This window comes from Styela clava, chromosome 15 (assembly GCF_964204865.1).
Source record: "Styela clava chromosome 15, kaStyClav1.hap1.2, whole genome shotgun sequence".
Lineage (NCBI taxonomy): Eukaryota > Metazoa > Chordata > Ascidiacea > Stolidobranchia > Styelidae > Styela > Styela clava.
The window spans coordinates 10,770,586-10,787,802 of NC_135264.1; the positions used below are offsets into that span (position 1 = coordinate 10,770,586).

Below are 17,217 nucleotides of genomic sequence, written 5' to 3' on the forward strand. Positions count from 1 at the left end.
TCGCTCGCAAAGCCTTCGCCGAACGTCGACGGGGCGACGCCGATTTTGCCCCGGTTGCTCATTGTATATCGTATTCTCTCTTTTATCTTCCACTCGCCGCGTTTGTCTCGTTTGTTTTCTGTTTCTTTTACTAAATCATCGGGGCCGATCGGGGCTAGCCCCGAAATTATGACGACACAATGCCGACGTTTCTTACAACAACGTGTTGACATATTCACGCATTCCTTCTTGTTCGTTGGTTGCTTGAAGAGTTGATAGTTTCCTCGCCTTGGTTTTTGTCGCTTGTTTCGCTATTTGAATCAGTTAGAGACCTTTAGTCCATTTGCTTTCGATTTTCCACATTCCTTTTGAGCTCCTCACTTCTTTCCGGCTTCGCATTTCTTAGCCTTAGACCTCATAATGAATAAGGTTGATGCACTACTTCGCACTCCGTTTTCGCAGCTGCCGCTGGAACAAAAATTAGAGGTACAACGTCTTGGGCCTTATCAACCGAAAAATTGTTCACTGGAACAATCCCATGACGGAGGAAAGCGTCGGCGTACATTCTGCGCAGAAACTTGGTATAACAAACACGAATGGTTGTGTTACAGCGAGGACAAAAATGCACAGGGATCATCAATCTTCTATGGAGCATCTGGACAATGCAGTAAAATACCGAACATTCGGAAATGTTAATATTGCAGCACAGTTGGATGAAGGACGCGCGGTTTCTATTCGTCGGCACAACCAAAACGTCGAGAAAAACCGCCATGTTCTCGGTCGATTGATAGATGTTTTGAAGTTCATTGGTTGTCACGAGCTGTCCCTCCGTGGGCACGATGAACGGGCTGGCTCTTCTAATAGAGGAGTATTTTTGGATATGGTGGAATACACCGCATCCCTAGATACAGTATTGAGAGATCATCTTGATGCCGCAACTGTTTCGAAAGGGACATCTAAGGATATCCAAAATGATTTGCTCGACTCAATGTATAAAATTTATTTACAACATTTGGCTCTGGAAATTGAGAATTGCCAGTTCCTTTCGATTCAGTCTGACGAGACAACTGACATCACGTGCGTTTCCCAACTGGCTGTGATTTTTCGGTTTGTGAAAGATGGTAAACCTACCGAAAGATTTCACAGCTTTGTACCAATCGTTGATCGCACGGCTTGCGGGATATCGGCTGTACTGAAAGAAGTGTTACAGCCTTACAACGCGAAGTCAAAATTGATAGCTCAAACTTATGACGGCGCGGCAGTCATGAGTGGGTCGAAACATGGTGTTCAAGTTTATATAAAAGAAGATTTTCCTCATGCGCATTTTTTACATTGTTATGCACACCAATTTAACCTCGTTATTAAAAATATGTGTCTTGATACCCCTCTCGTCCGTATATTTTTTGCAAATGTTTCGGGGTTTTCTTCATTTTTTTCCGTTTCGCCGAAGCGCTCTGACCTCCTTCGCCAGATATGTAGCCGCCGTCTCCCAGCTTGTGCACCAACACGTTGGAACTTCCAATCACGCGTGGTGCAGGGCGTGTCCGAAATTAGGTCTGAGCTCATTGAGTGTTTCAATGGCATTCAGAGCTCTCCGGTTTGGGACGAACGCTCTTTGAGGGAGGCGGCAGGTCTAAAGCGTCTGCTAGAAGATGGTGAGTTTTCATTTTTTCTCGCTTTTTTCTCCACAATATTCTATCACGTGGATGTATTATACGGCGCATTGCAGTCAAGGCTAATGGATGGAGCGTCTGTGCAGTCGTGTATTTCAGACTTCTGCGATGCTGTATCTCGTATCCGGGAAACAATAAAATACGACGACACATGGAGTGCTTCTTTACGCCGCGGGCAAACAACGCAGCGTTTGATTTTGTCTGCAAAGGAATGCTGTGACATTCTGGTGAATCAAATAGGCGATCGTCTGCACACTGAACACCTTGCCGCGTTCTCTTTGATGAACCCCAAAAATTTTTCAAAATTTGCACGTCAATTTCCCATCCATTCGTTGGCTACTGTCTCCAAATTTTACCCCATGATAAACGTGGGTAAATTGGAAAATGAATTGCGATGTATATACACCAATCAAACTTTTTCGAACATCACATCAACTTGCGCGCTCTATGGGTTCCTCATAGATAACACTCTAGTAACTACCTTTGCGGCGTCTGCAAAATTTCTGGACATCATTTTGACGTCGCCTATTTCTTCCGCCGACGCAGAGCGAACATTCAGCACGCTGAAGCGTATTAAAACGTATCTCAGAAACACAATGAAGCAAGATAGATTAAATTCCTTGGCTGTTTTATCCATTCACAGAGACGTTATTTCTGGGATGCATGACTTTAATCAGCGCGTTATTGAGCATTTTGCTTCCAAGAAACCGCGGCGTGTTGCATATATGTTCAAGCAGTAGAAGTCTAGCAGCATATATATCTATGAGTGAGCGACGCATGTCCTTATCTTTGCATTAACTTTCCTTTCTTCATAGTAACGTTTTAAACCTTATTTTAGGTTTTGTCTGCTTTCCCGAAGTTTCTATTAATATGTCATTATATTTATCTGGGTAAATATTGCCTTTCCTTTTGAAAGAGGTTTCAAAATAAACTATGTCTATATTTATTAATCCCTTGACTTGGACCGGTTTTAAAGACACTTTCTTATCGTTAAAAATTGTCGCTTTTGCCGATTGGTTGTTACCGATGGAATGGTTTTTATACTCATAAAATGATGGGAGAACTTACAGCGCTCATCCTGTCCCCGTAGATGGGGGTGACTTGGTCCCGCAGTTGCTTGCCCCGGTTGTCAAAATGACCACGCGCCGCCACTGCCGTAGTCTATGTACCTACATTAGCTCTTCGAGTGGGGTGGTAAATTTTGTATTCTGAAGCTTAGAGATGTAGACTATACATATGGAGTGTAAAATTATGAACTAGTTATTTCTATTCTTTAACTACAAAACCTTTTAGAATTCAGAAACATCCTTCCAAATTTGCAACACTTATATGAACAATATTACTAGCTTTTATTCACATATCCGAATCATATTGCGGCATGCTTGTGCGACATGTATTGCCTGAATCTTGGCATATGAAAGCAGCCTTCAGATTGGAACTCGAAAAAAGTATCAAAATATTAATTATCTATTCAGTCAATGTTCAGAATCACTTCTTTGGAGTCTTTTTAGGAGTTAATCTTTTCTCTTTTTCCCTTTTTTCAGCTTCTTCCTTCGCTTTTTCTTCCTCATATACTTTACATTCTTTGTCAATGACAGAATTCGGCAGAATTTTTATGACAGTCTTGCCGTCTACTCTGGTTAATGTAGCCATCTCAACCTGTAAAGAATAGAACAGTTGTCAGTCAATTTCTGTAAGCAAACTGTATACGGTCATGCTGATGCCTGTTGTGGGACGTTATACAAGTTTAAGAATTTTTGTAAATTTCGAGATTTTTAATAGATTTCCTATCCAAAATTAACATGGATGATGGCTTTTGTTGATGACCCGTTGGACTAACAAACAAATACCTTTTTCACACCAAATCACACGTAACAATTTAGAAGGTCATACACCAATTGGTTGCTACAAGCATTAGTCATGGTAAAACATGCTCTTAAGGAAGTGGTTTCCAACCCTGTTCTGCTAATACAGTCGCTGGTTTCAAATCCAAGAGTCTATATTGACATTTTACATATGTCGAATATCGTTTCAATATAATCAAATACCTAGAGTAAAATATATGAAATTAAGTTTTGGTATTTGAATACTTGTGTTATAATAAAATAAATCCAATATCACCTTTTCAGATGTTAATTTATTCGTGTCAAGTGTTTTGCTGAGAACTTTCACAGCAAGTTTCAATGCACCTGTGATTGTCGTATCATTTTCCTTGTATTCTTGCTTCAACATGGATACAGCAGCCTTGAAAAATATGTTGAATAACTTAATTTATTCAGTATAAAAAAACTTTGTGTTAGAATATTCATATTGTCCTATCCTCAGATGAATATATGATGAATATAATGATGAAAATAACACATATTTGATTACGGTTTATTTTAATGCATGTTCAAGACGGTGGTTCTTCTTAACTTCCCAAACTGTATTCAGAAAACCAAATATCTAAAACAACTACATTATTTATACGACCATGTGTGCCAGAAGAGAAAGATCACTGTCATTAATTTCAATAAGCATCCATACTAACAAAAAATAACAAATAGTGGATAGATATTTAATTTAGAAAATCTTCAGCCATGCAGGACATACTTATATCCGAAATTTGTTGAAATTATTTGTGATATCACAAGATCATATATTCAAATGTTCTTCCTTTTCTCTTGTTAAGTGTGTTTTAACCTAGTGTCACAATTGAAAGCAAAACATGTTATCTGAAACAAACCTGGCTATTATGTCCAATACATGTAGCCTTCCATCCTCCAAAATTCCCACTCGGATCTGATTGGTAAAGTTGAAATCCATGATGCTTGTCCCATCCCATGTATAAAACAGATATTCCGAATGGTCGAAGACCTCCAAACTGTGTATATGCTTGTTTTATATCACATAAACTGACAACAAGCTGCTCTATTGGAATGGGCTCCTGGTATTGAATCATATATCTAAAGTTAAAGAGATACTATTTAGTTTAGTGAGCTAACTATGTACAATAATAACACAAATTCTATATAAATATTGAGCTGTCAAGATCCTTTAAGAGGGTCAAATTCAAGTTGGGCAATGGGTCCTGTATGTTAAGAAAATTAGGTTTCTGACATAATATGTATGGCAGGGGTTCTCAAACTTTTGGTGTTATGAAGTCCGTGAAAAGATTGACCATTATATACTTAGCCTCATAATAAATTTACAAGAATAAAAACATTGTTGGTTACGAATTAATGTCACTGAGTAAACTGAGATTACTTTATTTAATGACTCGAATGTATTTGCTGCTCTGTAATTAATAAATTAGCCCTGGGGCTCCGTATGGAGCACTTTGAGAACCCACTATGTATGGCCCTGTTTTATATCATTTGACGATTGACTCATTGAGCTAATCGGAAAAATCACCACATAAAAAATTCCACTTCACAGTAATGATGACAATTAGCCCAGCGCAAGTAGTTAAAACAACGGTGCTCCTACAATTCGTCTATTTTTAAAAAACAAAAGTTCAAGTTGTATTGATTGCTAGAAATGCACCTTACTATTGAATATACCTTTGAGCTATAACTCTCAGTTCATTTATTAGAACATTTGCATCTGAGGTTATTCCTGCAACGCTACATGCAATGTTTTCATCCAGTTTATAGATTTTATCAGATTCAAAGACTTCATCTAATAATTTGTGAATATTTCGCTTCTCTGCTGCGAGGAGAATTCCATCATTTGCAAGAATCCCGAGACAAGTACCTGAAATAAAATGAGCAAATTGTATGTCAGTAGGTTGGGTCTGGTATAGTTTAGTACCACATGCATATGAGCGTATGTGAAGCTATACTTTGGCAAGCTCTATGACGTGACAAAATTTGTTATGTTAGGCCCACTAAAAGTGCATGTGGTACTAAACTATACTTGATCCAGTAGGTTGACTAGGCAGTTAAGTCCAAACACTTATTTGGCTTATCAGTAGGGCACAGTTACCGGTATCCAATTTCGAGAATGTCTCAATATTCAGATACAGTATTTGTGACAGAAAACAATGGCCTGACGACAGATCCATAAAACTGTACGAACCACGGTATGATACAAATTAATCATGACCTGTGTAAGCCAAGATGTGACCAAAATTCGTTACTGCCGACTTGACAAAAACTCTTGAATGCTACAGTATATTTATTTTCTTCGGATGAATTGAATCTATCTATGTCTACCGTGAACTTAAGATTGTCTCGTGAAGGAGGGGTTTGTACTAATGGTTATAACTGATGTTGGTAAGCTTTTAATTTATCATTGAATGGTTCTTTTACTGATTTAACATACTCACCAGCATGACCAATCGCTTCCATTGCGTATTCAACCTGGTAAAGCCGTCCCTCTGGAGAAAATATCGTCGTTCGTGAATCGTATCTACGAGACATTTTTCAATCTATTAAATGCCCAGTTCTGTCTTAAAATTATTTCATATAATTCAAAATATTTCCCGCAACGTCGCAAATTGCTTTTAAATCAGAATTGAAAGAAAAAATAATTAAAAAACGCCGAAGAATAACACTATAATGATATACTACAGGTACCCTATGCTCTGGAAGCAGCAACAAACGCTTCGGATTATTAGATGACTCCGCAAATTAATAACCAGTCAACCAACACATTACTAAGCAAAATCGTTGGGTGCGCTGTTGTGGTATGTGCTTTTTTTTCAGTTCGTGCTTTTACACCTCGATTGATGATAGTACGATTCTATTTTTGTATCTACCGATATCTTCAGGGAGAGAAAAAGCGATTAAAATGACTTATTCTACCGTTGGCCTTGTTAAAAGTCCATGTCGAGTATGCGAATAGCATAGGTAATAGACTCCGAGTGAATTTTTTCGGGAGATACCAAAAGGTTTCCAATTCAAATTGCCACCTAATTATGCAGTTTCGTTCGCCGGGCCAGATTTGTTTTGAAACAGTACTTTTAATTCTGAAGGCCTTCGGCAAAGTGATTGAATCGTAAATAAATACGAATACTATATGGTAATATTGGTTGAACAGTTAAATTTAGCACTTGTTTGGCGGAGACTTCTGCCATCATGTCGATTAGTTTCATTGAGCTTTTTTAATGTGATATATATTATTTTGTGGTGGTATATGATTGATGTAAACTATCTCTATGACATAATTTCAGCAGCAATGTATACTTGCTGCAATTGAGTCTTATTTGTGCAAGTAGTCTAATTGATCGGGAGTTCGCGGTGAAACCATTGCGGCATAGGAAATCGGTTGTCGATAAGGAAGGAAAGAATGGAAAAAATAATCCTGTTCCTTCATATAATTGAGATCTTGTGTTGCTGTCTGGCCTCTTGTTTTATTTTCAGCGTGGTTTTGGATTTACGATTGTCATTTTTTTGGAATCAAAATACTCATGCTGATTAATCCAGTAGTCGGATAGGGTGTAATATTAAATTGAATATATTTTGATCATTAATCAGAATCCTAAACTATCGCTCAGTGTAAAATTATATGGCGCCCATTTCAAACTTAGGCTTTGACGTTCCTAGATATATAATCATTTAATCGAGATAGCTGCTTGTATATATTCTCGTAGGAAGCTTCATGATGTCTTAGCACAGCGTTTCCTAACCTTTTTTGGTCGCGGGCTATTTCTCACTAGCGAAAATCTTAGCGGACTCAAGGTGCGTTTATTGTAACCGAAATATGTGTGAAGAAGCAATAAAACCAAACACTACAAAATTTTATCGAAGTCAGGTTATCCCGGACGTGTCCCACGAATCTGGGCTACTATTGCCGTGTCCAAGTCACGTGTTTCCAGGTATTTTAATAGTTTCATCAATTCGACCACGACACTAAAAGGCTTAGTGACCTTCACGAACTAAACCAGGGCTTCCCAAACTTTTGAGCTCGCGGCCCTTTCAATATTGTAAAATTTTTCGCGGCCTCTGTTCACGTTAACCCTTTCCATGCGATTTTTATTTTTTATTAAATAATCGTATTTGCTACCCCGATTTTATGCATTTGTACCCCCACAACTAATCGATCGACTAACGAAAAAGTAATGATCCTCTGCTGCCCACTGACGGCTCGTTGGAAAGCTTATTTAAAGAGCTTGCAACTGGCGATTAAAAAAAAAATTTTTTTTTAAAGGGGTGGTCTGAGTCACAAACCGGATAGAAAAAGGGCATTTTTTCTTCTTGGGTGTTGAAACTTCAAACCGTGATAAAAAATAGAAATATTTGCTAAATCCTTTACTGTTACCGCTTCTTGGTTGGCAAACAATAGCATAATATTGCTGTAGCAATTTCGTTATCTAACTCAAAATACTTTGGTAGATGGAAGGGATAATATGTCTTCTATTACCACCCAAAAAACACCGAAATTTGCATAAATTTCAAAAACACTCCCTCGTTCCGCCGCAAATAAAATTCCCATGGTAAACGAAAGCGAGATTTACCGTCGCTTATGTTAATCTCGAAGAAGACTTCTTATCAATAAACTAAAACCCGGAAAAACTAGACCAACAGTTTGCGACCGATTGCTAAATAAAACAGTGGAGTACATCAACGTACCCGCCGCAATCTAGCGAGTTTTGTCGTGGGTACGTATACGTGCCCACCGCACGGAAAGGGTTAATAATGCTAAACAGTTCGAAATATACATTTTAGATATTTTTATGATACGGTAAATTTTCATCTTTTAGTGGGCCTATTCGGTAACAAAAACAAACACGAATTTGTTCAGATGAACTTCACTCATCAATCAGTGTGATGGATGCGAATGATTTTTGCCGCACAGCAAGTCCAGTCGTAGCTCGCTGTTTGTTAATGCAGGCCTCAATTATAATGAACAACGGTATAGGATGATGTATTCACTGGGAATCGTGAATTTTTTGTTCAAAATAAAAGTCGCTTCGCGGCCCTTTGCGGGGCCGCGGCCCCTAGTTTGTGAAGACTGAACTAAACCACTGCATAACGTTTCTAAAACGATATTGCTCATTGAGGATTCACGGAATTTTTTGAGATCAGAGAACCGGTTAGCATTACTAGTTATTGTCAATGACTTTTGTAACAGAACCGGCTGAAAAAATATGACTTTTGTGATGAAACCGGCTGACCAAAAATTTGAATCCCACTACTGGCTATACCATAAGTAAATGAACAAATGTGATTCCGAGGGATGAAACATTTGTTTATTTAGCAATATTTGAGTTTACTTGAGCGTAGCTGCAAACACTGTGCGTCCATAAGTAGTTATAGTTTGCCTTGAAAGACTCTGTGCCTTATCCAAATATAATATAGCCTACCTCTAAAACCGCATGGGTTTATAGAATTTCGCCAGTCGCTAGATCAGATTGGTGTCGAATATAGAAGTGGTATTGTTATTCATGCCAGCTATGGTAGATATAACTTTACGTACATTTGCCTTACAACCTTAAGCATACGAATTTGCACTTAGTAGTGCCATTAGCGTGATCACCAGCACGCTAGTAATGTTGGCCTATCGTATGCATATAACTGTTCAACTTTTGTACAGAATAATATGAATGAAAAGTTAGCAGTTCGTAAGTTTCGTGAATACTTACAGATCAAAACAGTGCATCCGAATCCGGATTATGCATCCGCAGTTTCGTTCTTGGATGATTACGCGAAAGAACTTGGCATTGACGCAAAGCATGTGAAGATTGACAAGGACCGAGAGGTTGTGGTTATGACAATACCAGGTCGAAATCCCAACTTGCCGTCGATTTTACTTAATTCTCATATAGATGTTGTTCCGGTGTTTGAAGACGACTGGAAATTTGATCCATGGGAAGCTCATAAGGACGAAAAAGGAAATATATATGGTAGAGGCTCCCAGGATATGAAATGCGTCGGCATACAGTACCTGGAAGCATTGAAGATATTGACGAAAACTAAAAAAGAAACACATTTGAACGTACGATTCATCTCACATTTGTTCCTGATGAGGAAATCAATAATGGCGACAAGGGGATGAAGCTTTTTTTAGACACACCTGTTTTCAGTGCCATGAACGTAGGCCTGGCTTTGGACGAAGGGATTGCTAATTCGGATAATAATTATTCTGTTTTCTATGGTGAAAGATTGATGTGGGTGGTGCACATCAAGTGCAAAGGAAATCCAGGTCATGGATCGCGATTTATACAAGGCACTGCTGCTGGAAAATAGCAAAATGTTATCGATAAATTTCAGGAATTCAGAACATCAGAAGAAAAGCGACTATGCAACAATTCTGGTCTAACATTAGGAGATGTTACTACAGTTAACTTGACCATGATCAAAGGTGGAGTGCAACCGAATGTAGTACCTGAAGAATTTGTAGCCACTTTTGATATCAGGTTCCCGCCAACGATTGACTTGGAAGCGTTCGAAAGCAGAATATCCTCTTGGTGCAAAGACGCCGGAAATGACGTCACATTTGAGTTTGAATGTAAAGATACGTGTCAAGCAATTACAACTGCGGATCAAACAAATCCATGGTGGCGGGCTTTTACATTCGCTTTTCATAAAAGAAACCTGCACTATACAAAAGAAATTTTCTGTGCCGGTACTGATGGGCGATTTCTTCGTGAACGAGGTTATCAAGTTATTGGATTCAGTCCAATGCGAAATACACCTATTCTTCTTCATGATAACAACGAGTTTTTGAACGAGAGTGTGTTTTTGGAAGGAATCGAGCTTTACTGCGACATAATTTCGGCCATTGCAAACTTGAAGTGTTAACTTACACATATATACCAAATATATACAGTGGTGTGATTCAGGGTGTTTGCGCGAACCCGTTCTTGGAATGTCGTGATAATCAGTGAACCCGTTCTTGAGTGTTTTTGTTTTAGTTCGGTATTATTTTTTGAAATAAGGGAACCTGTTGTTAGCGAGTTCGATGCAAATCGGTTTTGTGGCGATATGAACGTTCAAACGCCACCAGATTGTCTCGTGAATGAGGGGTTTTTGTTCATTGTTATCTTCGATGTCCTCTAGCTCATTTCCATATGTTATTCAGAGTAAACTTGTTGCCAAACCCTAAATTTATCATTAAATTGAATTTTCACTGATTTAACATAATCACCAGCATGACCAATCGCTTCCATTGCGTATTCGACTTGGTAAAGCCGTCCCTCTGGAAAAAAATATCGTCTTTCGTGAATCGTATCTACGAGACATTTTTCAATCTATTAAATGCCCAGTTCTGTCTTAAAAATATTTCATATAATTCTAAATATTTCCCGCAACGTCGCAAATTGCTTTTAAATCAAAATTGAAGGGCAAAAAATGCCGAAAAACAACGCTACACTGTTACACTAAAGCTTATGCTCTGGAATCAGTAATAAATAGTTCGAATTTTTGATGACTACAAATAAGTAATCAATCAGCCAACACATTACCAAGCAAAATCATAACGTGCTCTGTTGTAGTATGAGCGTTCGCACCTCGATTGATCATAGTATGATAAAATTTCCATATCTACTGGTATCTTGAGGGAGAGGAAAGTTGATTAAAATGACTTAATCTGATGGAAAACGGCCGTTAGCCCGTTTAAAAGTCTATGTCGGGTATGCGAATGAGTAATAGACTCTGAATGAATTTTATTGGGAGATACCGAAAAGTTGCCACTTAATTATGCAGTTTCGTTGCCCGGGCCAGATTTGTTTTGAAACAGTACTATAGTCTTTTAATCGTAAAGAACTTCGGCGAAGTGTTTAAACCAGTTGATTGCCTAGAACCAGTTGCGTGTTTCACAACAGGAAGAATACGGTACTTTACATGCGCAAAATACAATATACACATACAGTATTTGAGTCTGGGCAATTCCGATAAGGTAACAAATACAAGCAAATGCAAAAGCAAGCCCGATTACGTGACAAATTCAAGTTTTACCTCTGACAAGGTTTAAAAATGAAGTGCCGAATATCGCATGTCTAGACTGACAAACGATCCTACAATAACTTCTGCAGTACGCGAAACTTATTGTCTCACTCCAAGAGTACTGTGATAAACTTTATTCGCAATGGTAGCTGTGGCATCAAAATGCCCAATTTGTTCTAAATCTAAGCAAGCGAAGAATCGCATTTGGAGGAAATTGTAAATTAGATACTGAAGTTTGAGCAGTCATGTAACATTCATGGTTTGAGAATATTTATATTTCGCTGTTTATATAATACATGAATACTTTGCAAAGTTTCTTAAAGAATTTTCAACACTTACGACTAAAAATTAGGCAGGCCCTGGATCTGAATTGTATGATATTAAATAAATCTGAATTAAATGATGAAACATTTACTCCGGGTACAATTAAATAATTAAATCAACAACTTAAATGGAACATAAAAAAAAAAAAAAAATTTGGTGTCGATTTTAGTAATAATGTGCCCACAAAGCCTCCTTATTGACAGCGGTGGAATTTTTTGTATGCGTGTGTGCAGTTATCTGCACTTTCAGTGCTCATTCGTTTTTGTGTATGACCTTATTACCGATCAGCCGATCGCGATATATTTTGAAGATTTTAGTCGATCGAAAGCAGGTTGGCCACCCCTGGTTTATATGATTGAGATCTTGTGTTGCTGTCTGGTCTCTTGTTTTATTCTCAGCGTGGTTCTTGTTTTACGATTGTAATTTTTTTTGAGAGAAAAAAAACCTATTCTGATTAATACAGTAGGCCGGTAGAGTGTATGCTTACTTTTAAATTGAATATATTTTGATCATAATTCTCAACTATCGCTCAGTGTAAGATTATATAGCGCCCATTTCAAACTTGGGCTTTAATGTTCCTAATTATATAATCATTTAATTGGGATGGTTGCTTGTATAAAATCTCGCAGACGGCTATTGGTAAATGAACAAATGTGATCCCGAGGGATGAAATGTTTGTGTTTATTTGGGCGTAGCTGCAAACATTGTGCGTCCATAGCGGGAATAAGTGATTATAGTTTGCCGTAAAAGACTCTGTTCTTTAACTAAATATAGGCTACCGCTAAGACAGCAGGGGTTTCTAGGATAATATAGGCCCTATTAGGGTAATCAGATTGATGTTGAATATTGAAGCGGTGTTATTATGCCAGCTATGGTAGATATTACTTCACGTGCATTTGCATTACGGCCTAGAAATATACGAATTTGCACTTAGTAGTGCCATGATGGCGTGATCATTAGTACGCTAGTAATGTTTGCCTATCGGATAGGCAAACATTACTAGCGTACTATCGTATGCATATAACTGTTCAACTTTTGTACAGAATAATATGAATGAAAAGTTAGCAGTTCGTAAGTTTCGTGAATACTTACAGATCAAAACAGTGCATCCGAATCCGGATTATGCATCCGCAGTTTCGTTTTTGGATGATTACGCGGAAGAACTTGGCATTGACGCAAAGCATGTAAAGATTGACAAGGACCGAGAGGTTGTGGTTATGACAATACCAGGTCGAAATAAAAAATTGCCGTCGATTTTACTTAATTCTCATGTAGATGTTGTTCCGGTGTTTGAAGACGACTGGAAATTTGATCCATGGGAAGCTCATAAGGACGACAAAGGAAATATATATGGTAGAGGCGCTCAGGACATGAAATGTGTCGGCATACAGTACCTGGAAGCATTGAGAATATTGACGAAAACAAAAAAAACAAACATTTGAACGTACGATTCATCTCACATTTGTTCCTGATGAGGAAATCAATAATGGCGACATGGGAATGAAGCTTTTTCTAGACACACCTGAATTCAGTGTCATGAACGTAGGTCTGGCTTTGGACGAAGGGATTGCTAATTCGGATAATAATTATTCTGTTTTCTATGGTGAAAGATTGATGTGGGTGGTACACATCAAGTGCAAGGGAAGCCCAGGTCATGGATCGCGATTTATACAAGGCACTGCTGCTGAAAAATTGCAAAATGTCATCGATAATTTTCTGGCATTTAGAACTTCAGAGGAAAATCGACTAAGCAACAATCCTGGTCTAACATTAGGAGATGTTACTACAGTTAACTTGACTATGATTAAAGGAGGAGTCCATCAGAATGTAGTGCCTGGAGAAATTGTAGCCACTTTCGATATCAGGCTTCCGCCAACGATTGATCTGAAAGCGTTGGAAGAAAAAATTGCCTCGTGGTGCAACGAAGCAGGAAACGACGTAACGTCTGAGTTTGAATGTAAAGATACCTGTCAAACAATCACAACTGCAGATCAAACAAACCCATGGTGGCGAGCTTTTACATTCGCCTTTCATGAAAGAAACCTTCAGTATACAAAAGAAATATTCTGTGGCTGTACTGATGGGCGATTTCTTCGTGAACGAGGTTATCAAGTTATTGGATTCAGTCCAATGCGAAATACACCTATTCTTCTTCATGATAACAATGAGTTTTTGAACGAGAGTGTGTTTTTGGAAGGAATCGAGCTTTACTGCGACATAATTTCGGCCATTGCGAACTTGAAGTGTTAACTTACACATATATACCAAATATATATATACAGTTGGGTTTGCGCGAACCCGTTCTTGGAATGTCGTGATACTCAGTAAATCCGTTTTTGAGTGTTTTTATTATTTTTTTGAAACAAGGGAACCTGTTGTTAGCAATTTCTCAATGCAAAAGAGACTGTTGTTAAACTTCACAAACCCCAGCATATATATATCATATTTTGAGCGTGTTTATTAAACATCATTAGAGGTTTTTGTCAACCTATTATTGTTTTTCCTATGTATTTGTCCTTTGCGTTGTGTTTTTGTTAAAAACCTAATATATATAAATATATCCCCAGCGACCACGTAAGCAATACTGCTATCATATATGATTGAAACTGGCGAACGTCTATCACGGACACAATTTCATCAGAGAAAAAGTTGAATGAACCACGAATGCATATGACGAAACGCGGAATTTCATAGGTTATTAGGATATATATGAGTATATCAAAATAACAATCATAAATTACCGTACGATCTATATCACTCACATTCATTGTTCATTATATTTAAATTGAAGTTGATATTTTGTTAGAAATGTTGAATGTTTTTGTATTCCCCCTGTATATTTTTACGCGCAAACTGTTTCTAGCTAGCCCATGTTCGTAATTTTACATTTACATGTACATAATACATTTCAATTTCGTCTAGTTATATCAATATAGGCTGCTCAAGTTTATGCTTACAAAGATATAGTTACAGTATTTATGTATCATTATTATTTTGACCTGTGTTAAACAAAAGAAATCGCATTGCCGAATTGCTTCATTTAATTGATTTTAGGCTCCTATATTTGAATGAGTAAGATATTCATCAGTCATCAATTCTGAATGGCCGAAAATGAAGCATTGTACCACGAAGTTAGATATAACAATTCAAAAAGTCGAACATGCACTCAAAGAGAAATAAAACTTAAGTACAAATCATGTCAGTTATATTGTCAGCGTCCGGGCATTTCGAAGTGTTAGATAAGATAAATACTGTAACATATTTAAAGCTTCGCCCTGGTATAATAAAATGACAAAATACGAGATAGAAGTTCTGGAAAGTTGCTAAAGTTCTGAATATGCTTTATATACACCGCACTTTGTGACAAAGAATATAAGCGAAAAGACACGATCAGATAGAGCTGTCAAATCGGGCGCTGGGCTAATGAGCAATGTGCAATACACGACTAATGTTGAACATTTGGAACACGAAAAAGCAATCTCAAAAGCAGTGCTCTTCATTTAAGTAAATGGATAGCGGTTTTCATATTTTTATAATTTGTAAATCTCTATAGTTTGTAATTTTGTATTTTGATAAATGAAAATAAAATACATCCCCCGAAAATAAGCCCTAGTGGTATTTTTTGAAAAGAAATTGAAATAAGACACTGTTTTATTTTCGGGGAAACGCGGTACCTACTAGTAGTCGTTATATCGTGAATAAATATATATAATTTGGAAATCCGAATAAATTGAAACATATTGCGTGACTGTTACCATATATTTACATATCAACACGTTACATGTCATGGTCGTAACCTGCTCTAAAATAAATGAATAAGTACGAAAAATACATCAATGTTATCTATTAAAAAGTACTGGTCCAATTATTTGGCCATTTTATTAGACATCGGTGTTAATAACTCATGCATCACGTTCATTTGCTTGGTGTTAGTCAGTTTTTAATTGTGTTTCGGAAATTTGGGTATGAATTAAAAAAAGATTTGTCTTCCGAAGAGTTCGTTCATTTGCAGTAGTTAAATATAGTCCCGAAAATCTGCAATAGACTAAAATTATCTATCTGTACTCTGAATCGTAGGTGGTTAAGGTTAAACCTGTTGAATTAAAATAGTATTCATGTCCTTTTCACATATACTGCGTGTTAAGGTGCCCGAGATAAATGTTATGTTTATGTGGTTTTAGGCATTTGTTTATAACGGTTCACGTGTTCCATAGTGATGATACGTGTATATAAAATTATTTTCAACGCCTACTTTTCTAATTGCACTGCAACGTTTGCGTTTTTATTTCATTTTTTTGTATATCCATGTTAAGTAGCCAAACGGCGTGCATTCCTTGTCCACGATATAATAATAGCGGAAAGATTGTAAACATTTCTCCTGTTCTCGTATGTTTTCTCATTTCAATTTGATTTAAAAGTATTTTTAAATTTAACGATTTAAATCGTGTTCACTCTTTTGCGCATTGTTTTTGTTCGTAAGTGGGCGCGCACTTGTACGTTTTTTTAAACTTTATTCATAGTTATGCTCGTCTTCCGGGTATCTCTGTGTTTTGTCTGTTTGTTCCCTTTTTGTGTTGTTTTGATTTATGTCAGAATACCGAAATAAAATGATTGGTTGATTTTATTTTTGTTCGTCTGTTTTTGATATTTTAAAAATCTGGCATCATGAATTGAAATTTGTGAAGCTATTATTACGTCATAATTTTGTTACTATGTAATTACTTCGTCACGTAGTAACTGCAAAAAAAATTTAAAGTGTCGAAATACTTTTATTTTACGTTTTTTTTCACCCAGGTTGCTGATTTAGGCTAGTGGAAATTCGCAATTTATAGATATTGCTAATCTGTACGAAAAAGTGGGTTATACAGCGGATGGTAAGTTGTGATAACCGGCATATATATTAGATTAGTGCAGTATCAGTCCTCCCGTAACTAGGCTATAACATTAATGGCACGGCAATCAAGTGATCGCAGTTTGCCGTTTTCTTGTTTGTTTAGTTCTGTCACGTCTTGGGCTATATTTTTGCTCACCCATTTTGCTTTTACTAACCGGCGCTATTCTAACCGCTTTAAAAAAGACTGAAAAATGAACCTAATGATGACTGGCAGGCAGTGGGCTTCATTCAGTTGCAACAATGGTAGACGATCTGTTAGTGTTACGGGTGTTTTGCGAGGTCGTTCGTGAAAATTCGATATTAATGTTGGAGGCATTGGAACGGATACAATGGTTTTAAATTGAACTAATCGAAAACGACAAAAGAGCCCGATACCCCAATCTATGTTTGTGCATAAGGTGTTATGAAACATTCAATCTATTTACAGAGCTCGTTTTTTTAGTATCAATTTTTTGTCACTATGTTTTTTTTGCAATGA

The 17,217-nt window shown here is 37.2% G+C and overlaps 1 protein-coding gene and 2 pseudogenes across 1 annotated transcript; 2 read left to right on the forward strand and 1 right to left on the reverse strand.

Annotated features, from left to right (window-relative positions):
- Positions 1-2,977: 2,977 nt before the first annotated feature.
- Positions 2,978-6,217, reverse strand: LOC120334630 (proteasome subunit alpha type-4-like). Its single transcript, XM_039402135.2, has 5 exons — positions 5,962-6,217; positions 5,195-5,387; positions 4,378-4,597; positions 3,774-3,896; positions 2,978-3,311 (listed from the first exon to the last, which is right to left on the reverse strand). The coding sequence occupies exons 1-5, from the start codon at positions 6,053-6,055 to the stop codon at positions 3,141-3,143; spliced, it is 801 nt and encodes a 266-aa protein (XP_039258069.1). The 5' UTR covers positions 6,056-6,217; the 3' UTR covers positions 2,978-3,140.
- Positions 6,218-9,176: 2,959 nt separating this feature from the next.
- LOC144411835 (aminoacylase-1 pseudogene) lies at positions 9,177-10,378 on the forward strand (annotated as a pseudogene).
- Positions 10,379-12,023: 1,645 nt separating this feature from the next.
- LOC120334015 (aminoacylase-1A pseudogene) lies at positions 12,024-15,451 on the forward strand (annotated as a pseudogene).
- The last annotated feature ends 1,766 nt before the right edge of the window (positions 15,452-17,217 follow it).

Coding starts and splice junctions, on each gene's coding strand:
- LOC120334630 (XM_039402135.2), bottom strand. CDS start 6,055: ATGTCTCGTAGATACGATTCACGAACGACGATATTTTCTCCAGAGGGA. Junction 5,388..5,961: donor GGAAGCGATTGGTCATGCTG/GTGAGTATGTTA, acceptor ATTTTATTTCAG/GTACTTGTCTCGGGATTCTT. Junction 4,598..5,194: donor CTGAGAGTTATAGCTCAAAG/GTATATTCAATA, acceptor CTTTAACTTTAG/ATATATGATTCAATACCAGG.